At 51.3% G+C, this 24,741-nt stretch overlaps 1 protein-coding gene across 14 annotated transcripts in view; it reads right to left on the reverse strand.

Annotated features, from left to right (window-relative positions):
- The window catches only part of NCOR2 (nuclear receptor corepressor 2), a 225,854-nt gene that overhangs the window by 85,342 nt on the left and 115,771 nt on the right, over positions 1-24,741 (reverse strand). For 13 of the 14 annotated variants that reach the window (XM_050980353.1, XM_050980352.1, XM_050980357.1 and 10 more), the window contains exons 6-8: positions 23,188-23,301; positions 12,280-12,336; positions 7,464-7,516 (exon numbers count right to left, since the gene is read on the reverse strand). In XM_050980353.1, coding sequence (XP_050836310.1) covers positions 7,464-7,516; positions 12,280-12,336; positions 23,188-23,301 — 224 coding nt within the window. The remainder of the gene's footprint in view (positions 1-7,463; positions 7,517-12,279; positions 12,337-23,187; positions 23,302-24,741) is intronic. The other variant, XM_030233515.2, reaches the window with a different exon arrangement.

A 24,741-nucleotide genomic window follows, 5' to 3' on the forward strand; every position in this document is an offset into this window, starting at 1 on the left:
GTTCTGTGGGATTTAGCTGAATGAAGAGATACCCTTGCTGCTCCCTCATTCCCCTCCTGTGTGGCAAGCAGGAAGGGAAAAACCACCCTCCTGCCCTTGTAAATCCCTCAGCATAATTAGCAGCAAACAGGATTGTTTGGCAAGGGGCAGAGGGCCCAGATCACTTAGAGAGAACTGGGGGCAGTCCTGGCTAAGTTTAGGAATGGAGAACATTGCAGAAAGCATTAACATTTTTCCCTTTTTAAACTCTCTTCTTGCTACACCACTGAACCATGCATGGGCACTCACAGGAATGACAGTGACCCCACAGCAAGGGCTGCCCTGGGAACCACAGCTCCCTCCAGCACTGGTTTGCCAGCCCCAGCTCCTCACACGCTCCTGCATCCCTTCACATCACACACTGGGAGCTTTCCTCCGTGGCCCCAGCACTGTGTGGTGCCTCAGTGAGCAGCAAATCCTCCTGCAGAGATCCACCCAGACAGATTTCCTTCCAAGGTTCAGCTCTTTGCGAGGGTCACTGTGCCCAACAAACGCATCCCCATTGTTTGTTTATTCCTAATACTAATGGAAGCTCCAACACAAGGAAACCTTTGGGATAGTGCTAATGATGATCATGTCTGAGATGGGTCTGGACTGTCCCTTGGGGCCAGCCCAGCTAAATCAAGCCCTGCCCTCCCCATGTCACCTGGGTGACATCCAGGAGCATCGGGGGTTCTGACACGCTGCTGCTGCTGAATCTGCTGCACAAATTCTTAGAAAACAGGAGAGCAAATGCAGGAAATCAGCAGCTCTTACGCAGCTGATGGTTTGCCTTGAGTTGTGCATCATGGCTGACCTTGAAAGTGCGAATAAAGGCAAAGGCTTAATGGCTCTGCAGCTGCAAAAATCAGAAATGCCTTGAAAGCCAGTGTATGTTTACCACCACCAAGGCTGAAGTAATCAAAGAGTGAAAGGATTACAACAACAACAAACCCCCTCATGCCCTGAATGTTTTTGCCACTTTATCTTTTTGTTTTGTTTTTGCATAAGGTCAACCTTTCAAAGGTTAATACAATCTTGGTAAATATAAATAGGCTTCACAGTTTATCTTGCTACATGTGCTGCTGTTACTTAGAAACCGTTTGCAGCGAGGTTAATTCGGGCCACGTGTCTCCCAAGCACACGCTGTGCTCCCCGGGCAAATCAGCGAGCCCAGCACAACTGCTGTGCACAGGCGAGGAAGGTGAGGGCTGTCTGCAGGGAGCTGGACACGGAAACAACCACTGTGAGTGGCACATGGCAAGGGCTGCTCCTGCAAGGTGCCCGCCATCCTCCCTTCTCCTCCTCCCCTGCCTGAGTCCTGAGGTTTTCTGGGGAAAGCATCAAGGATGGGGACCTGAGCTGCACAGGGGTGAAGAAATCAGGCAGCTCCCAGGCAGGAGGAATGGGTGCTCCTTAGATAAAGCAACAGTGACTCTTGTGGGCAGTTTAAAGCATTGCTGGGCTGGCATGTCACACCACGCTGGGTGGGGAGGACGTGTGAGCTCCCTGCCTTATCCTCAGCAGTGTCCCTAAGTACTGGGCAGCCTGGCATGGACACAGAGCCCCCCAGCTTCTGGTGAGCTGGTGTTCAGAGGCTGCCAGATGGCACATCCCCATCCTTGTGGTCAACAATTCACCTATGGATGGGGCCCATCTCTACTCCTGACTTCCCTGTGCTGCAGAACTCGTCCTCTTCCCCCTGCCCCACTGACTGGTGAGCTCACACAGGAGCACAGCTCTCAGAGCCAGTCTCCAAACTGAAGAGTGAAACCCATCTCCCACTGCCAGCACAGCAAAGCCAGCCCAAGGTTGCTTTTGTTTTATGTCTTTCACAATGGAGCCAGTCAAGGAGAGAACCTGTAACTCTGACTTTTGAGCCACTTGGCCCAGGTCCACACGAAGGACTTGGCCAGGGTCCTTCCGGAGGCTGATGTTAAAAGGATGTGGGTGCATGCACGCGTGTCAGGGCTGGCGTGTGCCCACGGGTGCAGCCTGCCAAAGCCCTGGGACAAGGCTCCCAAAGGACACAAAGAGCTGATGCATGGCAGCACACCTGGCCAAGCCTGGGGAGACCTTCAACTGGTGCAAGACGAGATGAAAGGAAGTTTGCTATTTGAGCAAAGCTAATCAGGGGTATTTAATTACACAGGAACGTCTTTCATCAGCCAGAGCAAACAAAGTAGGGACCAAACTCAAAGAGTGATGGGAAGGAGCAGAGAGCAGCTGGAAAAGCCATTGTACAGCAAGATGGATCACACAGGCAAGGCTAGGAAAGCGAGGAAGCTCCAGCAAACAAAGCACGGGGAGATGAGAGATCTGCAAACCAGGAGACCTGAGGAGCACAGCAAGAACACTCCGAGGTGAAACCAGCCTAGAGGCAATGGAGACCCAAACAGCTCTGTCCTCCCCTCTGCCACGCCTGCCCCTGTGCATGGCTGGTGCCAGGATCCCCAGCTGCAGCTCAGGGCAGTCACTGACTGCCTGCAGTCACAGGACACCCACAGCGAGGGCAGGGAGCAGCTCACCCTGTTCACAGGTCACTGCACACTCATTCCCTGCTTGCTCTGGAATGGCTGGAGCACACAGCTCCAGCTGCTAACACACTGTAACCTACTAACCCCAAGGCAGGGCACGCTTCTGGAAAGCCAGCTGTTCAGAGCAGTTCCTTGCAATATTTAGAAACACTTTCTGGGGAAGAAAAGCAAAGCAGATCTTTAGTTATTTACCCCAGAGCCCTTGGGCACTGGGACAGACCAGACCCCCAGCACCATCAGTGCCTCTGAGGCTGAAATGGCAGAGGTTTATAACTCTGGATGTACAGGCAGGCAGGCTGGTGGTGCCCAGAAACACCTCTGCCATACCCTGAAGCCCAAACTGACAACACGAGCTCAAGTGTTGCAAGTTACTCCCCCCCAAACCAGTATTGGCTTTTTACTGGCAAGAGGAAGAAGCAGAAGGCAGCAGTGTGTGTCTCCACCATTTAGTAATTCATCACTAGGTAATCTGCTGCCTTGGTGCATGCCAATAGAGAATAAAAGAGATGAGAAACCTTGAATGGGATGAGCAGGGAGCTGCTAGGTGAATTTCTAATGAGGAAAATGTCTACAAGCACTAATAAAAAGACCTGAAAGAGAATGCATTAGTAATGACAGGGTTTGAAAGAACATTTGTGTTACATGTCAGGCTTCAACTATGAATTTAGAGGCAATCCAGTGCTACTAAATCCCCTAAACAGCAAGTAATGAAAAGATGACTTAAATTTCCCAATGTGACAAGTGATTTGGAAAGCCACAGTTTGAGATTTTCAGAAGACAGCTGTTCTGCTCTTTTGGGGGGGCACTTAGAAAACAAAAAGAGATTCAGAAGCCCTGAAACCTCTGTGAAAATCCTGACTTCAGATTTTGATTCTGCAGAGGCAGATTTCCTGCCCTCTCCCCAAGAAGCTCTCAGCTGCAGACAGGAACCCAGATGTGCAAATATTAACAGTGCACTCAGCTCTGCTGCTGCTGGATCTGGGCACGTGAGAAAACCCAAATCACACCAAGCTCTCCATCTGTTTTAACTGTACATTCAAAGAGGTTCTCCAACACCTCTCTAAGCATCCTGAGGAGACACAGCCTGATTTCAGCCCAACATTCCTGAATTTCAGTGCAAAGCAAGGAGAAGTTCTTGAAGGGGAGGCTTAGAGCAAACCCTGTGAACAGCACCTTGAATGCACTCACCCTGGGCTATTCACTTTTTGTCTGCTCTTTCAAGGCTCAGGGAAGCTCACATTTTGCTTTCAGATCCAAGTCTCAGAGAGTATGATTGCAAGATGACTGCTTTGGGAAAGGGGGGAGGAGAGTCCTGCCGGGCTGCTTTTCATGGCTGACCGAGCAGGAATCTCCTGCCGTAGAGAGGAAGGCCCCCTTGGAGAATATCTCTTCAGACAGACAGCAGGTAATTGATCCTGCTCATGTGAACAACATCTTGTCATTTTTCAAACACTTGGAGGAAAGAAGGTTAATATCTTTGGAGCCTGAGTCTGGGGAATACACAGAGTCACTACAGTGGCAGGGTGGGAAGGGCAGCTCTCATCCTTGCACAACCAGCTGGCAAAGCCCTGAAATAAAGACCTTGACCAGAGGCACTGGTGCACCAGCATATTCTGCATTTGTTGTGTTTCATCAAAATGTAGAAAAAGGGTCTTTTGTAGCCTTCTCAACTGATGCAGAATCACTCGAGTGGCTTCCAGCTGTGCTCAGGGCTGTGATGCATCATGAAGGAACTTTTCAGTCTGCTGCAAAGCCAAAAAATTCTCACCTTGAAAAACCAGCCACAGGGGCAAAGCTCACCTCATCCCTATGAAATGAGGGCACTAAATGCCATCTTGCCCTCCTCTTTCTTGACGAGGGGGTGGCAGAGCCCTTCTCTCCAACAAAGCAGGAATTTCACACAGAAAGGACACGGTCCCATCAAAGGTAGGTCAAGCCTTTGGAACAAACCACTCAAGGGTGCCTTGGATCCTGCAGCAGATGTAGCATACAAAATTAACCATGTTTGCTCGAAGCCTGCACTCACAGGTGAACCAAAGGGACCGTGCAGACGAGGAACAGAGCACAGCCAGGCAGCTAAATAGGACTTAAAAGCTTTTGAAGCTGCAAACACTGGAATGAACTGGGGCATGAAATTAATTTTAACTGTACTGAATAGGAGACAGGCCATAAAACTCCATGAATATAAGAGACCGGTAACATTTCAGTGAGAGTAGAAATTCTCCCGGTAAGTCCCCAGTCAGCTCTATTAGCATACGTGACTCATCCCAGCTGAAAAGCAAAGCAAACAAGAAGGGAGAATTAAATGAGTGTTGCAAGGCAGAGAGTATAGCTGTGGAGAAATCGAGGAATCCTGGCTTTCTGATATTCAAATGCCTTCCCACTGACACTTGCAAACATTCAACTGAGAATAAAAAATTCACACTAAGAAGCGTTTAAAAACAAAGAAAAAAAAAGCTATAAAAGGTATTTGTGACAGTAACAGCCTGGCCAGCTTATGTCCATGAGGCTCCAAATCAGCTTCACATAGGGGCAGTTCAACACAGCCAGGATGCAGTAAGGATTTGTGGACAGAATCACAGCCCAGATGATTTTCCAGCAATCTGCCAAAAGGCTTTTTCATCATGGTTAAATCTGCATAGGGTGAAGTTGTTCTGGAGAATCTGCATCCAATTACACCTTGGCAAAATATAACCTGTGCTGTCCTGGCAGCTGTCCTGATGTTCTAATGCATCTGGCTGGTGTCTCCCAGCACCCTGAGGATTTACTCCAACTTCTCTGGAAACAGCCCCCTCCAGGCTATGGAGCAGAAGCTGCTCTTCTGGAGCAGAAAGGCACAAACATATTAAGAACAAGGAAAAGATAAAAAATAACTTCAAAGTCAGCTTGTGGAAAAATTGTAGATCAGATGCGAACATCCAAGCGTAACTCAGTCAAAACAGAGGAGTCTAATATCTTTTGCTCTTGGTCAAAGGATTCTGTATTATTTGTTTGGAAGAATCACAAAAATCTTGATTTCCTATCTGCCTCCCAAGCACCAAAATGTCCTTTAACTTGCAGCACGGACAGGGACATGGGAGAAAAGACACACCAATTTCTCTGCATGTCCACCAGCAAAGGGCAGACCAGACCCAGGGACCTCCAAGACAGATCCACGGCCAAAACCAGCCAACATCTGGAGCCCAGATTGCTCAGGGGCCTTTCACTGACCCAGACCTGTAACTGTGCCTGGCTGGCATCAATAACCAGCTGAAGGCAGCTAATTGCCAGGTTTCTGGAAGGAGGAGACGGAGGCTTTTCATTAAAATGTGTGGTTTCCTTCCCGTAGTTTTGCAGCATTAATCACAGCGAACATTAACCCCAAGCCTGCCTGTTCCAACCTCTCCTGGTCTGTCACTGCCACAGCTACAGCCACGTGGGCACTGCCACTGTCTGGGTGGGGATAACCCTGCAGAGGCAGGGATGGAAGGAAAGGAACACCTGCCCTGCTGGCTGGTTTGATGGGGCTTCACCTCTCACCAACAGTTTTTCTCCTGACCTGCGCAGTCAGTTCCCTCTTGTTTGCACCCGTCTTTCAGGCAGCAACCCAGGACAGGAAATGGTTTAAATCACAGGAAAATGTGATCACAAACCCACAAATATTGGCAGGGGAATGCAGAGCGGGTGAAGTACCTGAATCTACTTTTAACTCATTCTTTCAAGGACAGCACTAGTGATCAGCTTGAAATTGCCACCTTCAGCACCTGCACTGGGATGGCTGTGGGGCCCCTCAAGGCATCCCCGAGAGCTGGTGATTTCCACAGCCCACCAACCAGCAATGCAGAGAGCACATCCTTGGGCCACACAAGATGGTTTATCACTCATCAGCCCCCTGAAGTGACAGGGACCCCCTGAGCCCTGTGGGAGCTGAGGGTGATGCTGGGCTGGAATGTTCTGCAGGGAGTGCACTGCTGGGATGACACAGGAAGCTCTGGGTGGAGCAGGAACAGAGTGGGACCTGGCAGGGAGCAGTGGGGTCACATCACCAAACCCTCCTCCCTGCAGCCCTTAGGGACAGAGAACCCCTAAACATTGCCACCTCCTGCCATGCTCCCCGAGAGCAAAGGTAGGGGAACTCTTCCCTTATAAACCCCCGGGACCAATTAACATACCGCTGAAAAGCAAGAGATTATTAACTTTTGTTAATAGATTATTAAAGATGATTATCACCAGCTGACCGAGCTGGTACCAAAATAGACTCGCTGCAGGCAGCTCAGAGCAATCATCAGTTCATTCAAGGCAGATAAAAAGTTTCAGATCTGGTTTGACTATTTAAATTTCCAACAATAATCACAATTATCGCTATTCTCATTATCTGTTATAGTTCTTCTATGTTCAGGAAGTCACTGTGGTTATTAAACACATGCTGATGATTAAATCATGTATTGAGGTGATAAGTCAAATTAGATGATTGCTAAGTCTCAGTAAGTATCTTTGAAATAACCAGTTGTTATTAGACATTCAAGAGGTCCTTCATGAAAATCTAATTGTAATTGCAACTTTTCATTTTACCTCATCTTTCTCGCATGCAAACACACACACACAGAGGCAGCTGATTTCATATTTCAGTACAGGAGAAAAACAGAAGAAAGCACTTAAGGTAAGTGTTGTCTGGGAAAACATCAAGGACCCACATCCACCCCACCCCGAGAAAATCAAACAGCACCTTCAGCATCCACCTTAAGCCACAGCTCCTGACTGCTGAGCTCCTGGAGCTGGTTTGTGCTTCAGGCATCCAGAGCAGCTCTAACAGGATGCTCACAATTCCTCAGCAGCTTTAACTGGGGTCTGGGAGCAAGCTGGCACCCCTTCTGCTCCACTCTACTGCCCAACCTGACATTTAAAACAGCTTTATCGACACATACTTACATTTTAATGTTCTCATGGTACTGCCTGGTGTCTGAAGGCTGGTTGTATAACGGCTGAAACAAATCAGAGAAACGAAGGCATAAATGGTACGGTCTGACATTTAGGAACTCAAACCCATCGGCAATGCCGCCCAGCCCGTGCCCAGCCCCGCTGCCGGCCGTACTGGAGGCTGCTGGCTGCCGGCAGCGCCGCTCGAGTCCCGGTGCATCCCGGAGCATCCCGGTGCATCTCGGTGGAGCCCGGGGGAGGGCGGGCAGCGCCCGGGCTGCGCTCGGAAGGAGCGAGCTGCGCCCGCGTCCGGATCAGCACGGCACGGCGGGGACGCGGCTGTTATTCACCGATTAAAAAACGCACTGCGCCTCGGAACATATGACACGGGGGAGGCGAGGGGAAAGCGGGGCTCGGCGAGCGGGGAGAGACAGTCTGTGAGCTGCGAGTTGTTATGTCTACGCTCTAAAAGCCTGCCTGAGCCCTCCCAGCGAGCCAGGCACACGCAACTGCAGGCAGGACGAGGGTTTGCCCCCGGAGTTTCCAGCGTTGCCAGGTCCCCCAGCACATCTGAGTACGGCGATGCTCATCTGGTCATCAGATTGTGTTTTCCCCAGGGTTGCTCTGCACCCCACATCCTCAGTGAGGATACGGCAGGGACCTCCGTGGGAGTCAGCAGAGTTGGATTCATCCCTGGTCACTGCCCTGCTACCTCTGCCTTCCCAGGGATTTATCCTTGGGAATCTAGAGGCTCCCACCTCTGGAAGGGACAGATGCCAGAGACCAGGCTCAATCCCACCCATTGTAATTAACAGCTCAGCACTCAGCACATACTCCAGGGGCTACCACCAATTGTGTCCACAACAGCAGGCTGACAGGGTGCTCAGGATTAAGCCCTTCAACACTTCTATTCATTGTCTTAAGCTGCTGTGAACACGTCAAAGACTGGGATAACCAAAAGCTTGCCACACCCCAACCATCACCAGCAACCATCACCTAAAGAGCACAGCTCAGGTCTGACCACAAAAACATCACCAAGTACTCAAGCAATTCATCCACAAACTTTCCCCAAACGACCTGTGAACATCTCACATCTGCGACCAACACAGGCAGACTTGTGATGGCCTGGTTGAAGGCAGCATCCTGACCATGGATGAACACACCAGCTCACCCTCCTCCTGTGGTCGACAGGGCTGAGGCTCTGGGTCTACCTGATTTCACCCCAGATTAAACACAGGAAAAGAGCAAAACATGTGCTGAGCATCTGCTCAGCCAGGTGAGCAGCACTGGAGGCGACAGGACTTGTAAACAAAGATGGGTCCTTTCCCCCTCCAGTCTGAAGAAGGTGTTACTCCCACATCCTCTGTGGTATCTCTCTACCACCATCACAGGTGCTTGGCACAGAAGCTTGTTTTTCCACACAGCCTGTTTCTACTTCTCTCTAAAACACAGATTCTGCTTCACCACACAGGACAGCCAAATCAATCCACACAGAACAGAGACTGGGTGTAGCTGTCCCTACTCCATCACTGCTGCACCAGAAGGTCACCAGCTTCTCTTTCTGGCTGCCCTTGGACGTGTCCCTCTTCTCTGTGAAAGCACACGTAATCCTGGGCAGCAGGGGCAGGCAGAGGCACGTAATCCCCAGGCAGACAGGCACAGGAGATGAGCCCCTGTGTTCCAGGAGGCACGCAGTGCTGACAGCCATCCACGCAGCCGTCACCTGGAGAGGGGGTGATGCCTGCAAAGCCTGCCAGGAGACACCTGGCCACCGTGTACTGGCAGAGTCAGGGCAGATGAGAGGGATGAGCAGATCCTTGTGAAGATGACATTCTCAGTGGTATCCCTTCCCCAGGGGTGTTTCTATCACGAATCCTCTCAGATCTGCTGATTCGACTCCAGGCTCAGAGCTGGCTGTGCACTTCATGCTTGGAAAGCTCAGAGGAACACAGACATCCGTCTCATCACGTAGCTCCAGAGAGGCAGGTCTGCACCACAGGCAGGAGAAACAGCTACAGCTCCAGAGCATCACATCCTCAATCACCCTGGAAAGCTGGAGCAAGAGCTGGGAGGCCTTGACCAGTGACTGTCTTTTGGAAGAGGACTGCAGGAACTGCAAATACTGAGGAATAATTGTCTCTCTTCCCTCCTTGCTCATAAATATCAAAGCAAAGAAGCTTCCATGTCACAGGTCACACAGACCTTCCTCCTGGGAGAAGCAGTGCAATTAACATTTTGGTTGGGACCTGGGCTGGAAAATGGTCACGTGCACATGGACATCACAGATGCTCTGATGCCAACCAGCTGACCAAAAGCTAATGACTCCTCTCAACTACAACCTATAAATGACATGAACACTTAGAGTCTTAGCTAGAAAACTTAAATGTTAGCAGACAAGAACACATCATTTTAAAAGAAATGCCCAAACATTCAGAAATATGAAATTCTGGGACCTGAAACCAAGATCCACATGACACCAGCACCTCAAAGAGATTTCTATCTGCACAACAGCCTCAGCACCATAAGTCAGCCCATGCAGTGCAGGAAGCCCAGGAGACAAGTTCTTCCTACCCACAGAGAACTTACAGACTAAATACTTAAAGAAACTTTATTCTCAGCAGGGCAGGGACTGAGAAACAGCATCTTCCCTCAGAGCCATCCACAACTCCTAATTCCACCTTTCTCAGTAAGTAAGCAGAAGTAAAGCTCACAGGTCAGATAGGTAAGGTGATGTTCAAAGCATACCCAGTGTTTCTCCAGGGTTAGGAACATGTAATACATTTCTCTGGGGAATGACATTTTAGAAAAACATCATTGCAACGCAAAGCTATTACAGGAAAAGCCTTGGATTTACTGAAAGCTCTTTAGAAATAAACCAGAAATGTCTCAATTGCTTTCTGGACACTGCAGGGTTATGCATCTCAAAACCATTTCTCCCGGGGAAAACATGCAGACACTTTTTTTTTTTAATGGTACCACTACATTGCAGGGATGAAATGAGCAGAGCCCTTGTTTACTGAGTCACAACCTCCTCCTCCTGACCCAGAGGGGAGCACCAGCTTCCCAGGACCCAAACTGGATAGATCCCTGCTTCTCAGAAATCCTCAGCCTCCTGCTCCAGTCTGCCAGCAGAGCAGTACTGGTGCCATGACTGACCAATTCCCACCACAACCTCCCACCCCACCCCATGAGCTCCAGCACGCTGTCCATTCCAGCACCCTCACTGCTCCAAAGGCACCCACCTGAGCCCTCTGAACTGCCAGAACAGGGCATCCCAGCAGAGCTGACTGCAACACACAGCCCTGCTGGTGACAGTCACACCTCTCCCTGCATAGACTGGACTGGCACCAGGATGCTCACCCTCCCTGTAGGAGACCTGTGGGCTGAGGCAGCTCCGAGGCTGGAGCATGTGGTGTGTGACATGGTGGGGCAGGCATGAGCATCAGGCAGAGCATGCTCTTCTTCCTGGAGTTGCTTCCTTTCCAGCTCAGAAGAAGCTGTGACCATTCATTTTGTCTCTTGCAGGCTGTTGGCAGGTCCTGGGCACTGCTGTGCCCAACACAGCCTGGGGGCAGGGCCATAGCAAGTGCCTCTCCCATGGCAGATGGAGCAGACAGTCTGCAGGATGCACACAGAGCCCAGCTGGGCTCTCTCAGTGAGGTTTCCCCTTTTCCCCTGCCCTCCAATGAGTAAGGCACAGAGACAGAGGAAAGGTTTGCACTGGGCTCTGTTACAGCCCCCACCGTGCAGTGTCAACACTCAGGGAGAAAACATCAACAAACCGAAAAAAAGGAAAAACAGAGTGAAAAAAAAACAAACAAAGAAAGGAGGAGAAAAGAAAGAAAATGCAACATCTCTCTCTCGGATGAGGAAGCACCAACCCTAGGCACTGCCAATCTTCAGAGCAGAAAGAGCAAAGGGTTTGACCCTGGTGACTCAGAGGAATAATAACGAGTGTTACCTCCTCAACAAGGAAGTGGGCTTTGTCACGTGTGACCTCTCCCTTATGCACAGGGGAAGACAGCAATTAGTACCACCCCCACAAGGCAAGTGCAAATTACAGATGTCGAAGCCTGTGAGCTGCCTGCTCCCATCTCCTACAGACTCCATCCACTGCATCCCACGGCTGGTGCAAAGCAGGAGATTGTCTGTCAGACTGGCTCTGATCCTTCCAGCAGCATCACTGCCAGTGCACCTTCTCCAGGACTCAGCCCCCAGGGGTTGTTTCCAGCTGCCCCTCCAGCAGTCAGTCCTTTGACTACAGATGGCTTTTTCCAGATGAGGGAGAAGGCAAAACTGACAATCTGTCCTAAGTTGTTTGCTCAGCTTCCCTGTGCATGAGAGAGAGCGAAATAGGAAGTGTACAAGTCCTGATACCTGCAGGTTGTGGCAGCTCACAGAGCACCCTTCAGCATCCTCCTCCATTTTCAGTGGGTGGGACAGAGGAGAGCCCAAGCACCCAGCACTCGAGGCTGGCTGAGCAGGCACTGGTGCTGTGTCTGCCACCAGCAGACGAAGGCTCAGCATCCCCAGTGGAGGCAGACTGTGCCAGAGCCCCTTCCACCCTCCAGCTCCACTGCAGCGTGTGAGGAGGGAGCCAAAGGGTTAAGCCTCTGCGAGGAGGGCTCTGTGTATGTGTCTGCCTGCGTTTCAGTACTCGTCTCAGTCACTTTGCTTCCTGCTTTGGTGCTGTGCCAGCAAGAGGTCCGGGCCAGCAGCGCACTTCCTTGTGGCAGACACACGCACAGCCGGGGCACCGCGATCGCTCAGCGCCCGGAACCGCTCAGGGCTGGCCCGGCCCCGCTCCCGCAGCACGGGCAACACTCACCAGCTCCACCTGCGGACCCAGCCCTTCCAGGATCCGGTGGGCAGCCTCCGCCTTCTTCTGCAGGGAGGAAAGGGGACAGGAAGAAAAAAGTTACTTGTGCCATCGGTTACAAGTCGCTGCTCTCTGCTTAAACCACTCCTCAAACCTCCATGGAGCCGTCACAAATCCCATCCCTGCCTGAGAGAAAAGGTTCAGCTCAGCCTCCGGACCGGCACTCGGGTTATCACGGCTTTAAAGCATCCGAGCCGTGCCCAGGAGTGACCCGGATCCCTGACCCCTCTGGTGCCAGGCGGGGGGACTGTGCCCGGTACCTCTGCGCCGCTGCCCTGCGAGGAGGAGGAGGAGGAGGAGGAGGAAGAGGAGGGCGGGCAGACCAGCACGCAAGCAGAGATGCCCTTTCTAGGATTCATCTCTTGACGAGCATGTGATCATTAGAGTTGAGCTGCCCTTGGCTCCTCGTCGTGGTCTCGCTTCCCTCCCCTCCCTGCCGCAGAGCAGCCCTTCCTCGTCCCCTCCCACCCCCGGCCAGGCTACCTAGTGCTTATTAAAGGCAAAAAACCACCCAGGAACACGTGTCAGGGGCTGTGCAGTGGTTACTAATTAAACAGGCCTGAAAAAAAGACATGGGTTGGCTGTAGAAGCAGTCTAAATAAAAGATGACATTTTCAGTAAACAGCACTTCCTCGCAGAGCCAGGCTGTTCAGGGGGGTTACTGACAGTCCAATAAATCCAGATCACTGCGTGCTGCCGACACCACGGGCTGAGCTGCTAAAGCCAGATACCTGACAGTGATGGGGGATGAGGAGATGGATTTTCAGAGGTTCAGATAAAATAAGTAGCTTTAGCTATTTTGGAGTAAGGGAGAGAGAAAATCCCCAGCTGCCTAAAAAAGGGAGCTGAGCCCCAGGCCTGGGGAGCAGGGGTGGGCTGGGGTCTGGTCTCCTGGGAGAACCAGTGGGGCTGGGCAAACCTGGGGAAACTTTCCAGGAAAAGGGATTTCAGCTCCAGGGGTCCAGCTCACGTAGCTCTCCAGCATCAGGCACCTCTCCTACTGTCTCAGGGTAGGATGAATTTCCCAAGGATTGTCTCACCAAAGGCTGGCACACAGCCCTGCTGCTTGCCCCCACATCCACCCCCATGGAGAGTTTCCAAAAGTCTCATCTATCCCCCCACTGCTGGCTGGTCCTCAAAAGCACTGATGCAGCTGTAGGTGTGCAGACTCCTCACTGGAGCCTTGTGCACCCACACAGAGTCTGATCTGCACACGAGCACTTTCAGAGTCACCCCAAGCAGCTGTGGGAGTCACCCTGCCCGTGGTGGGGCTCAGGCCGTGGCCAAACCCAGCCCTGTCCCAGCTGCAAAGCCTGCAGCAGGTGCCTCACCACAGCAGGACCAGGAGAGCTTCCAGTTCCTGTATGTGCTGTACACAAAGCTTTTGTGCAATATATAAGTGACTTCAAGGGTGCTAAGAGAGATGTGACCAATGTGACCCTGCAGGAAGCCTGCTCTGGCACCATCCCCACACAGGGCAGGCAGCAGCCCTGCTGTCAGTGCATCCCTGCCTGGTATCCACAGCAGACCTTGCTGGTCACAGATGTCACCATCATTGCCCACCTGATTCCATGAATGGGAATGAGCCCAGTCTGCCCAGGGACATGCCCCTTGGAAAAATTCATCACACAGAGAAGTCTGAGCCAGAGCTTAATACTTTGGTCTTCACGAGCGATAAAATCTGCTTGGAGAACATCAGCATTGTGGCACTGAAAACTCTTACAGAATTAAATCAAGGGGGTAAGACTTTCAGGAAAGGAAGGATCATTACAACCACTAAAAGCATCTACATCAGTGGCCAAGAGGATGACTTGGCCAATGCCCTCCTGCCTGCCTTTGGTTGCTGGTGAGTAGGAGGCATCAGCTTACCAAAATGTTTTTGATGTGTACCTGGGACAAAAAGCAGCAAACAAATTAATTGCATTCTGCATAATTATGGGTAGAGCCTCACTGAAGGCTGACAGTCCCACCATGGGCTGGTGGAAGATGCCCTGGCAGCAGGGATGGCACAGCAAGGGACTGGTGATGCTGTGTACAATGAGATTAACTTTGAGAAAAAGCTGAGTATGTTCAGCTTGCTGCATTTGCCATGTTTAGACAACTTAATGAGACAAGCCAGAGGCAAACCACCACAGGCAGAACATGTGGCAAATCAAGAAGAATGACATAATTTGTCTTGCATTAACCAACTGCAATATACACGTCTCCAGAACGAAGATCAGGAGGAGAAGCTATTCCGAGCACGTCATATCTTTGTACGTACACAAAGAAATTCCTCTATCTTGAAAGCTGCCCAATTAACACTTGACACCCACTGTAATTGCTGATGCTCCTTGCTGCCTTTATCAGATCATAGCAGAACCATAGAGCTGTCTGAAAGGCCTGGCAGACCGAGGTGAGAGCTGGCAGTGGAACTGGGAAGAACATAAAACACCCAGCAGAAGGGCTCATCTCTAAGGACAGACAGACACAGGGAGGTGGGTTCCTGCCTAGGGACCCAGCAAGCCAGAACCTGACTGGAGAATTTATGCAAACCCCAAACTGTTCAGGTACAAAGGCAGCTCCCCCAGGCCCTCCCACAGCAGCAGGACCTTTGCTAAAGACCATCAGCAGTCCTGGTAAATCCTTTCCCTTCCAAAGGCATGGCCATCTAGGACTTGATTCCAATACTGGTTTTGTTAGGAGTATGTTTAGTGATGAACCCTGCAGAAGAAAACCACAGGGTTCATCCTGCCTCTGCTGAATGACCCCCACCCATACCTGAATTCCTGCTGTTTAACAGAAGGAAATTCATCAAGAAGCAAACCCCAGCCTTTACCTCTAGTGAGATACATGGAGATCCCCACCACTTGTACAGGCCCTCTGCAGCTCCCCAGCACACAGGCAAAGACCCTTTTCTTGATCTGGTAGAGAATCCTGAAATATTGCCCCAGCAGTGGAGCAGTGGTGTTCATGAAGGGACCTCCAAGTGCATTTTTGGAATGATCATTGCCTCAAAAAACATGTCTGAAATAAACACCTGGTTGCTGCAGGGCCCACGCATTCAGAAGGGAACCCACAGATGTATCAGGCAGCAGCATTTGCCCCTAATCTGTCTTGCCCTGGGCAGGGGCACAGGCAGGAAAATTGTGCTCTTACCCCGGCTCATGCTCCTCCAAGAGGCCTGGAGCTAAAGAGATCTTCACCAACAGCAAAAACCTCCCTGCAGACTACAAAAATCTTCATTCTTGCCTGAAGAGCATTTGGCTTCCAAAGCAAACTCCAGCCCCTTGCTTTTCCTTTGAAGAAACTTAAAATAGGCTTGGGAGGGGAAAGCAGGCAGGAGAGCAACTTTCCGGCCATGTGAGCTCCCGTGGGGATGAGGAGCCAACCCCACGAGGCAGCAGAGCAACCAAAACCAGAGCAGGGAGAGCCTGGGATTTTGCGTGGGCTCTTCTTAAAGCGGAGTTTAAAAATGGAAGAGAAGGAAACACAGGAGTTATTTTGAGAAAGCGGATCTGAAATTAGGAGGCGGCACTTTCTTGGACCGACTCCAGCCATGGTTCCATGCAGCACAAAGCTGCTGCAGCTGAACCGTGCTCCCGGGGTTATTTATAGCATCTCGTAGGCAGCAGGGCTGGGGAATGGGAGGGGTTCTGTTTGGGACCAGCCATGTCCTGCACACAGATAAGCAAAGCCCTTCCAGAGGCAGGAGACTGCGCACAGAATGGTGCTGGAAAAAGTTCCTGTCCTGGCACCACATCCCCCGGGCAGGCGGGGCTGAGGGAGCAGCATGGCAAAGAGGCAGGCTGGAGAGGGATTTTGTTTAACACAAAGTTCAGGAGAAGTGTGGCTGAAGACAGCAGAAATCATGGAAACCCTCAGAGACACCTCTCTGCATGCAGCAGAAAGCAAACAGCAAAGCCAAAACGTGCTGGGACCAAACCGCAACCTGGCAATGCCCGTTCCAGAGGGAAAGATTTTCACTCCTACAACCACAAGCACTATTTTTTTTCTGTCCTTTAAACCTCAGTGTGCTCTCTCTGAGAGCCAAACCACCCCAGCAATTTGCTGCCCTCCACAGAAAGCAGGTGGGATGAGCCCCAGTGCTGTGGAAGGGAAAGCAACATTCCTCCCTCTCCAGCTCCTGCAGGCATGGCCACCACAGCGCTCTCAGCAGACCAAGCATGAGTGCCCTGCCCTGGGCTCTCCCCTGAACCCAAATTCCCTGAGCACCAGGGAAGCTCAGTCAGCCTCAGAGACACGAGCCCAGCCCTTCTCACCTGGCCCAGGGGCTGATGCTCTCCAGAGGTGCCCGTGGGATGCAGCTGCCCTGCATGCTCCTCCACCTCCCTGTGCTGAGCTGGAGCCATGTCCCCACCCCACCACCAGTGACAGAGCACTGTCCCCAAGGCTGGGGCCAGCAGGTGATGCAATGGGGGCTACAGATGACTCATCACAATCAGTAAGAAAACAGAGGAAGCTGGTGACATGTGAGCCATGTGCACACCAGTTCACACCATTCCCCATCCGCCCCGCACAGAGCGTGACAAAACCACTCATTTCAGCTCTTTGCTGTTCTCTGGCTTTGGCTCATCATTGCCAGACAGTTTCAGTCCTTGGCTTGCTCACACCCCATCCATGGCCAGTGGGGGAGCCCCCAGACACAGCTGGGTTTCCACTCACACTCTCATCCCACTCTGCTGTCTTCTACAGTGCCCTTCAAACACACACTAAGGTTAAAGCGGTGTGCCAGCAAGGTTTTGCCACTGCAAACCATAGCTGAACATTCCACCACCCCAAAACTGCTGAAAGTGTTGGCACTGCAGAGAAAACTTCCAGAAATCCACATTTCAGCCCTGCAGCAGTTACAGGAAAGCTCCAGTCACCCACCCAAGAGCCAGGGCTGTGTTGCAGTCTGCCTTCCAGCCTCCAGCAGACTTGGCATCTCTGCAATTCTCATCACTACTCCCAAGACCTGAAAAAGCAGGACATGGCCTTATCTGGTCTGGGTTAAAAATCAAAGACAAATCTTCAAAGTCAATACACCTGTTGGGAACTCCAGATCCCGAAACAGACACCAGGACCTTTAAAAAGCCAAAACAAATGAAAGTTTCCTTAAAATCCAATAAAAAATTAAAAGATTCTCAATGACTCCAGGGTAATTGTTTAAATTTTATCTTTTAAAAAAATTTATTATTATGCAGAAATGTCAATAGTTTTCCTCCAGACTTTCCAAAAGCCCATTTTGCATCACCAAGCTCAGATGAGGCAGAATAAAAGTTATTAGAAACAAATGCAAAACAAACAAGACCCTTTCATCAGCCAAATGTGAAAAGCCCCCATCCCAACTACCACGTAAACTAGAATTTGTAAAAAGCCTCGTAGATTAAATGCTCAAAAGCACTTTTACTGTTAAGGTCTTATTTACTGCACCAGCTCCGTGCTGACAAGGCAGGCCCGATTCCTCCCTTTCTCATGTAAATCAGGAGTTCATAGAAAATCAGAGTTCTACAGACATCACATCCCTGTAGGATCTGAGTCACACTCAGTGTCTGTGAGTGGTTAACGGCAAGATTATATTTTGCAATGCTAAAAACCTTCATTTATTTATTCTCTTATTTATGGATGGGGCATTAATGCTTTATGAAGGTATTTGAGGTAAACTGATAGCTGGGAACATGCTCTGCACAGACACAACAGGGCACAGAAAAAGTTCCAAACAGTCCTTTGAATTCCAATTTTACAGCATAATGCTGAATTTATAGATAGATAGCTGTGCCCTTTTGAAGGAACAAGCATCAAGACAGAAAACGAATTAAAATTTAATCTTATTGATTTCCACCAGCTCAATCTCAAGAGCAAGACAGACGCTGCTGCTGCTCCCGCCGCCTGCACTGCATCAAACCCAGTTTTTCTGGGGGCTGACAGCAGGGCAGGGATGGGCTCCCGTGGCTGTTGGCACCCACAGGGGTGACGTGGGGGGACCAGTCCTGCTGTGGTGGGTCACAGCATGAGGTGTCCCCTCCCTGGCACGGTGGCAGAGGACGAAGTCACGCCATGTCCTGACGCGACCTCTCCCTCCGCGCTAAATGAGCGCAATGTTTCAGAGGAAGCTGACGTGAGCTGCTTTGCAGGGACACGGGAGCTGCTTTGTCTGCTGGCCTCTGAGCAGGAGCCCTGCTGGCTCTGGTGCACGGCAGGGACCTCCAACCACCCTCATCTGGCTGGCAGAGGGCTGGACACGGGCACCTGTGGCTCCACATTATCATGTGGTCAGAGAGATGGCACGGGTACCTCTTGTTCATACAAGCAGGAATTTTTGGGACACACTTGCAGGAGAATTCACCCAGCCAAGCCATGGTGGGCTGCTGGGTGGCAGCTTCCTCCAGGACACACTGCCAGCCCTGGATCCCAGGAAAGGCACAGAGCAATGCTGCTCTCTTCCCTGGGCTTAGCAAGGGACTTGGAAATTTCCATTTAAAGCACAAAAAACATCTTCAAGCCCAGGTATGTTCAATTGATTTCAAGGGAAGGCAGGTGCAAGGAATCCCGTGAATGCCCAGTGGAATAAAGCTACAGCTAAAAATACACTCAGATGATCTGTCCTGGTTATGGGGATTTGAGGTGGAAGAAAGGTAAATTCTGTTGATACATTAACACATCCCAGAGCTGCAAATTAAAGTCCTCAAGGAGGCTGTGTCACACAGCCACCACCTCTGAGGTGCCAGACTCAGCAGAGATCAGCTTTCTTCCACAAAGAAAGGGGAGACACTAAAATCACTCACAGGGTCTAATTTAGGAGATCCCCAGTATCTCCATTGCTGTCAGCCTCTGGATCAACCAAGGCATCCATCCCAACCTGATTTTTCCAGGTGGTTCTGTGCCACCCTACCAGCACCCAGCTCCTGGAAAGGAACCCCTGAGCACCCTGCAGCCAAAACTGTCCCCTGAGCTTCCCATGGCACTTTTCAAAGGCTCTTGGCAATTTTAGCCCCCGTAACTGCTTTCAAACACAATTTTGTTTCTTCGAGGACTGAACACACTTTTGAAAATATGACTCAAATGTTTCTGACAATGCTGCCCACTGTCTGTTCTCAGGTTAGTCCACAGACAGTAACAAAAACGTTAACTCCCTTACTCATAATCCTTTCAGAAATGGTACAGTTGACACTTACAGTTGAAATTTTGGCTCAGATACACAAATGTGTGCTTTTCTGTGTTATAGTAAAGACTGCAAAAGATTTCCCAAAAACCTGCAAAGATTTCCCAAAAAGTACATTTTTGGGTGCTACTTCACAGCCCATCTTTGGACACAAGAGAAAATGGCTTTGGTCAGCTCACAGCAGGGGAGAAGGCACCTGGATCTTGAATATCAACTGTTCCTCTACAATCCAAGTCCCCTAAAAGCTTCCCAAATGCAACCACAGCCTCATAGTCCAGGATTTGACTGCAGTCAAGAGCAGCTCTTCTCTCCGCTCTTCCCCAGCAGAATTTGTACAGTCACCTTTTTTCTCTGGAAATCAATTACATGTCCAGCAGAGTGTGGCAAGAGGGGATTACAGGTCACATTTTCCATAATTATCCTCTCTGTCACCGAGGAACTTTTCAAATCATACGCGTTAAGTAGGTCACAAGAGGGAACAGCGGCGTGATGGGCATTTAGCACCAGAAAACCTGAATTTGGAGAAAATGGGATACAGCCCAGCGCCGCCCTCATCCCAACCCCTCATCCATACCCAGCTCGGTGGTGAGAAAAATATATAGACTTCCCTGATGAACCATAAGCTAAAATTAGAAACCATTCACGCCTGCAAAGCCACAGCTATCGCCAAAAGGAAAGTAGGTCACAGAGTGGCTGGCTAACTTGATTTTCCGGCTTTTCTAGCTGCTGTGTCCTCAGGTAACCCCTCCTCTCCCATGGCCCGCTCTGGGTCTCTCCTTTGTTGGGGTATGACTGCGGGCAGTGTGCGGCTCCGGCAGGGGCTGGCAGGCGCGGTGGGAACGGGCACGGCAGCGCCTGTGCCCGGGGGAGCACAGAGCCCTGCTTCACACAGAGCTCAGCCAGAGCCAGGCAAGAGCCCCTTCCACCAAGCTGCTGCCTCCCACCTGCTCGGGGATTGGCACAAGGGCTGGCTTCCTGCCCCTTCCACAACGTTGCTCTTTAAAGATCGTTTCAGGCTCTGCCAGCACTTCTGGGGTGCTTTCCTTTCTCGCCTCCTCCTGAGGCCTGAATATCCTCTTTTTATTTGCATTTCTTAGCGTACACTGCCTCCCTCAAGCAAGCCACAAGCCAAGCGATGCGAGTAAATCTGGCTTTCCTTCCCTTTGTGCATGGGCTGGAGCCCTGGCTCAGCCATTACCGACGCTTTTCCCACAAGTAGGCCTCCAGGCATCAACTTCACTGCTTTTCCACGGCACAGAAGAGGCAAAAAAGCTTAAAATTTGGCTCAGTGACCTTCATCTCTCTAGATCAATACATTTCTATCTGGCTTGCAGTCTTTTGCTCCTACCTTGCATTTAATTGTAAAGCTGCAGGTCAGCACAGAAGTGTCTGGGCTGCTCCCACATTCACAGATGGACACCTGGAGGATCTGCTGCCATCAAACCCACCCTACAGCCGACCACCAGCCACTCTTCTCCAACTCACAATCTCAACTCCAACCCCAAGACACTTCCTCTTCCAGCTTTCCTCCTCCTGGCCCCAAAGGCAGAGCAATCACCACTAAAATGCATCCCAAACATTCAGAGAGGCTGAAAGCTGAGGCCCTAAATATTCTTCAGAAGGGTAATTACATCCTGATTCCCACCCTTGCTACTGGAGCCTTGACAAAGACAACACTCAGAACTCCTTTCCCCAGCAGCCCCAGCTCAGCCTCTCCCTGCTGTGGTACTGGAAAGGCTCCTTCCACCCCTCAGCCATCCCAGCTGGCCAGGGATGCTGCCAGCTCTCTGTGGCCAGCAGACAGATCCTGTCCTCTCCAAAGGAGGAACTTGCCTGCAGCCTGCTCTGGTTTCTGTCAAGCCAAAGGGAAGGTTGGTGGTTGGAGTCTCCTGCCCACAGATGGGCTCCTCACACACGACACACAAGGGAACTTGACAAGAACAGGGAAGAATCATTGTTTGCCCATGCCTGGCATAATTCAGACATAAACAGATTCAGATTTGAAATTATACAAATATCTGGTGTCCAACTGACCTTTGCTTGCTGGGCACCAACCTGGAATGAGTGCATCCATCACAAAGGTTCATGGTGAAACCCCTGGCACCAAGCTGGCTGAGATCCCCCTCATACTGACAAAGGGACACCACCAGCTCTGAGCACTGTGTGTGACAGTGTCCCAGGTGTTATGGCCATGGACTCTCCAGGAGAAATGTAGAACTCCATGCTTGCCCTCCACAGTGTCTGCCATCACCCATGGGACAGGGCAGAAATGCCAAGGGACCACCCTGAGTGGTGGTGAGGCTTGGAGAGCAGAGCCTGTCTGCTGTCAGAAGGGAGGGAATGTGTGACCTTTCTGCTGGCAAGGGCAGAGACGAGAGGTGACAAAGCAGGACAGGGGGTTGGCAGGACACCTAGCCCTGAGCTCCAGCTAATGGGGACTGCCACCATGCAGGCTGTTGGGCATGTGATGGCTGAAGACCACCTTTCCCTCCTGCCTCACCACCATCACCCATTTCTTCCCCTTGTAATGTGGTTCAGCTACACAAGAGTGTCCAAGGAGGATGAGGCTCAAATGAACAGGAATAAAAATATTTGAGAGCTCACTTTTTTTGAGCCTCCCCTCTTGCACAGGAGGCACAAGCCATCTAGCCCAGGACCCCCAGAGAGGGCACTTGGTGGTGAGAATGGCTTTGAGAACACTCAGCACTGCCCCCAAAGCCCAGTGCTGTGCAGCCATCACCAGCTGGCGCCTGCTAATGCTTCAAACAAATCGACCTCAGCCTTCACCCACTCACACAACAGACCGTGCCAGCTCTGGGTTTCCTACTGCTCAGGGAGAGCAGCAGATGGAAAAAGGAAAACCAGGAAAATTGCACTGCCTGGGAGCGCAGGGTAGGCGATTTTTTTTTCTTTTTAGGAGTCAGGCACCTGGATTTCTGCAGCTCCCAGTGAAATCGCAGGCCTCGCAATTCAAAATAATTAGCGACTGGTAGTTTTCCTTTTATGCAAAATCATCCTTTTTATCCAACACCTAAATGAAAATGAATATGCTTGATTATCTACCAAAGGGCCCAATTTCTGAGCATCGCTCCGATGCACACAGCAAAATTCATCTCTCCTCGGGCTGCTATTACAGGCAAGGGCTGATAAATGAGCGGTCAAGGCAGAGATCCAGAGCCAGGGATGCCAGCCTGACCTTTGCTAATGCTATTTACAGCATCAAATATCCACAAATCCAGCCATGGCTGCATCCACATCCTTGCTGCTCCAGCCTGGGGGGCTTAGGGACAGCCAGGAGAGCTCACAGCTGGCCTGCCAGGATTAGAGCAGCACAGATGTCACCCTCCATCCATGCAGCCCACCCACCACGTCAAAGCCCACCCCTTGAGGCAGCTTTCAAGCTGGTTCACTCCCAGGGGAGAGGATGAAGCAAACTGTTTACCAGAGAGGAGTCTGAAACATCTCTTGAACGCTTCATCTCTAAGGCTGATCATAGGAAAGCCTCCAGGCAGGTTCTTCAGAAGACATTAAGTGCTCATCTGAACCATCCTGACACCATCCTGACAGGGCTCCCTCTATCCCACTCCCACGGCCTCCACCCCAAAGGTAACACCCAGGAAAACCCCCCACCTGATCCTCACCAACCTCCCCATCCCTGGCCACGGTGACACGGCACAATCACACGTTTGTCCCTCCACCATCTCCAGACTCACCCTGTTCTCGTCGTAGATGATCTGCACCAAGCTGCGATGTTTGGACTCAATAGGAGGGGGAGAGATGGGTTTTTCAGGCTCTGGTGGTTTGGCTGCTTCTTCCTCCAACTGTTGCTGTGGAAGGAGAGGGGGGAGGAGGAGGGTGAGTCACAGCAACAAACGCAGCCGTCCCCGTCCACACGAGACTCTCTGTGGTGCCCTGACCGAGGCAGAAAGCGCCACGGTGGGAGAGTTCCTGCCAGCCAGGGGCTGGGGAGGCACGGGGAGAGGGAGGAGAACTCACAGCAGCCCCGGCCACGCAGGCGCAGCACTGGCTGCCCCAGGCACCGGCCCTGTGCTCGTGGCTCGGTGTGCTTTGGGTATGGAGGATGAGGACCTGCCTCAAAGGAGCCTCCTGGAACGGGCCTGAGGCTAGAAATAACGATTTTACTGGGAACACTTAAATGAAACCACAGCTCCAGCCCGGCTCCTTGCTGCTACCTGCCTCTGGAGCTGCTGCTGCGTGCAGGGAGAGGTGGAGGAGCCAGGGGTGATGAGCAAGGCTGCTCTCCACCCTCAGCTTCACCTTCCAATGGAGTGGTTGGAGGACATGCCTTGGGATGACTGTGCTGCATTAAATGACTTGTGCACCAGCCACCCCTGCGCTTTGCCGTGCCACCTGGTCAGCAGCTAAACCTGACATTCCACCTGCAACACCCTGAGGTGGGAGGAGACATCCCTAAGTTTGAGGAACTGCTCAGCTGAAAGAGGAAATCCCAGATTCCTCCAGGCTCCTCCTGGGGCCAGCCTGTGAGGAGGGAGAGCGCAGCCATGCACGGCAGCTGCGGGGCAGCACAGGCACGGGAGAGGGAGCGGCTGTCAAAAAACGCTGAGGGTTTTTTCCCCTGCTACGCTCTCAATCTCCAAATCTTTGCAGTTGTTTTTCCCTGCAGCTAAAGCATCCCCTGTTGAAGCATGAGGAAAATCAAGCGAGTCTTGTACTAGGAAGAAAATGCACCTGGGACTTGGCTTGCACCAGAGCACAGCACTGACTCCCTAGAGATGCTGGTGGCCTGAGAAGGTGAGCCTCTCTTCCTCCTCCCCATCACCTCTGCTCCTGCTGATGACACCTTGAGCACACCAGGGCAGGAGGATACACTTGGGATGAACCCAAGAAAGCACTTAAGCACCCAGACAGTTCAAATGGCTCAGCTGAGAAAATTCACACTCCTAAAATTGTGTTTCAATGGATGAAGTCCCCCATGCTGTGGACTCCACCTCCCCACAGGTGGATACCTCTCCCATAGGGAACACCAAGATACAGCCAAAAAAGCTGCTGTTTCCGGCCAGAATGGGAAGCAGGCTCTGGCAGTGCAGGAGAGCCTGTGTCCCATAAATTGGCATCACCAACGGCGTTAGAGTCATTCCAGCCACGAGTGAGAGCAGCCAGGACCTGCCCAGCTTGAACCATCTGCACCCTGGAGGGGGATGAACCTTGCCACTGCTGAAACCATGGGCTGCAAAGCTGTATTTGGCACAGAAGCAGCACTTCCAGGACCTGCCAGCTCTTCCCTG

The sequence above is a fragment of the Serinus canaria genome, chromosome 15, assembly GCF_022539315.1.
Source record: "Serinus canaria isolate serCan28SL12 chromosome 15, serCan2020, whole genome shotgun sequence".
In the NCBI taxonomy this organism is placed as follows: domain Eukaryota; kingdom Metazoa; phylum Chordata; class Aves; order Passeriformes; family Fringillidae; genus Serinus; species Serinus canaria.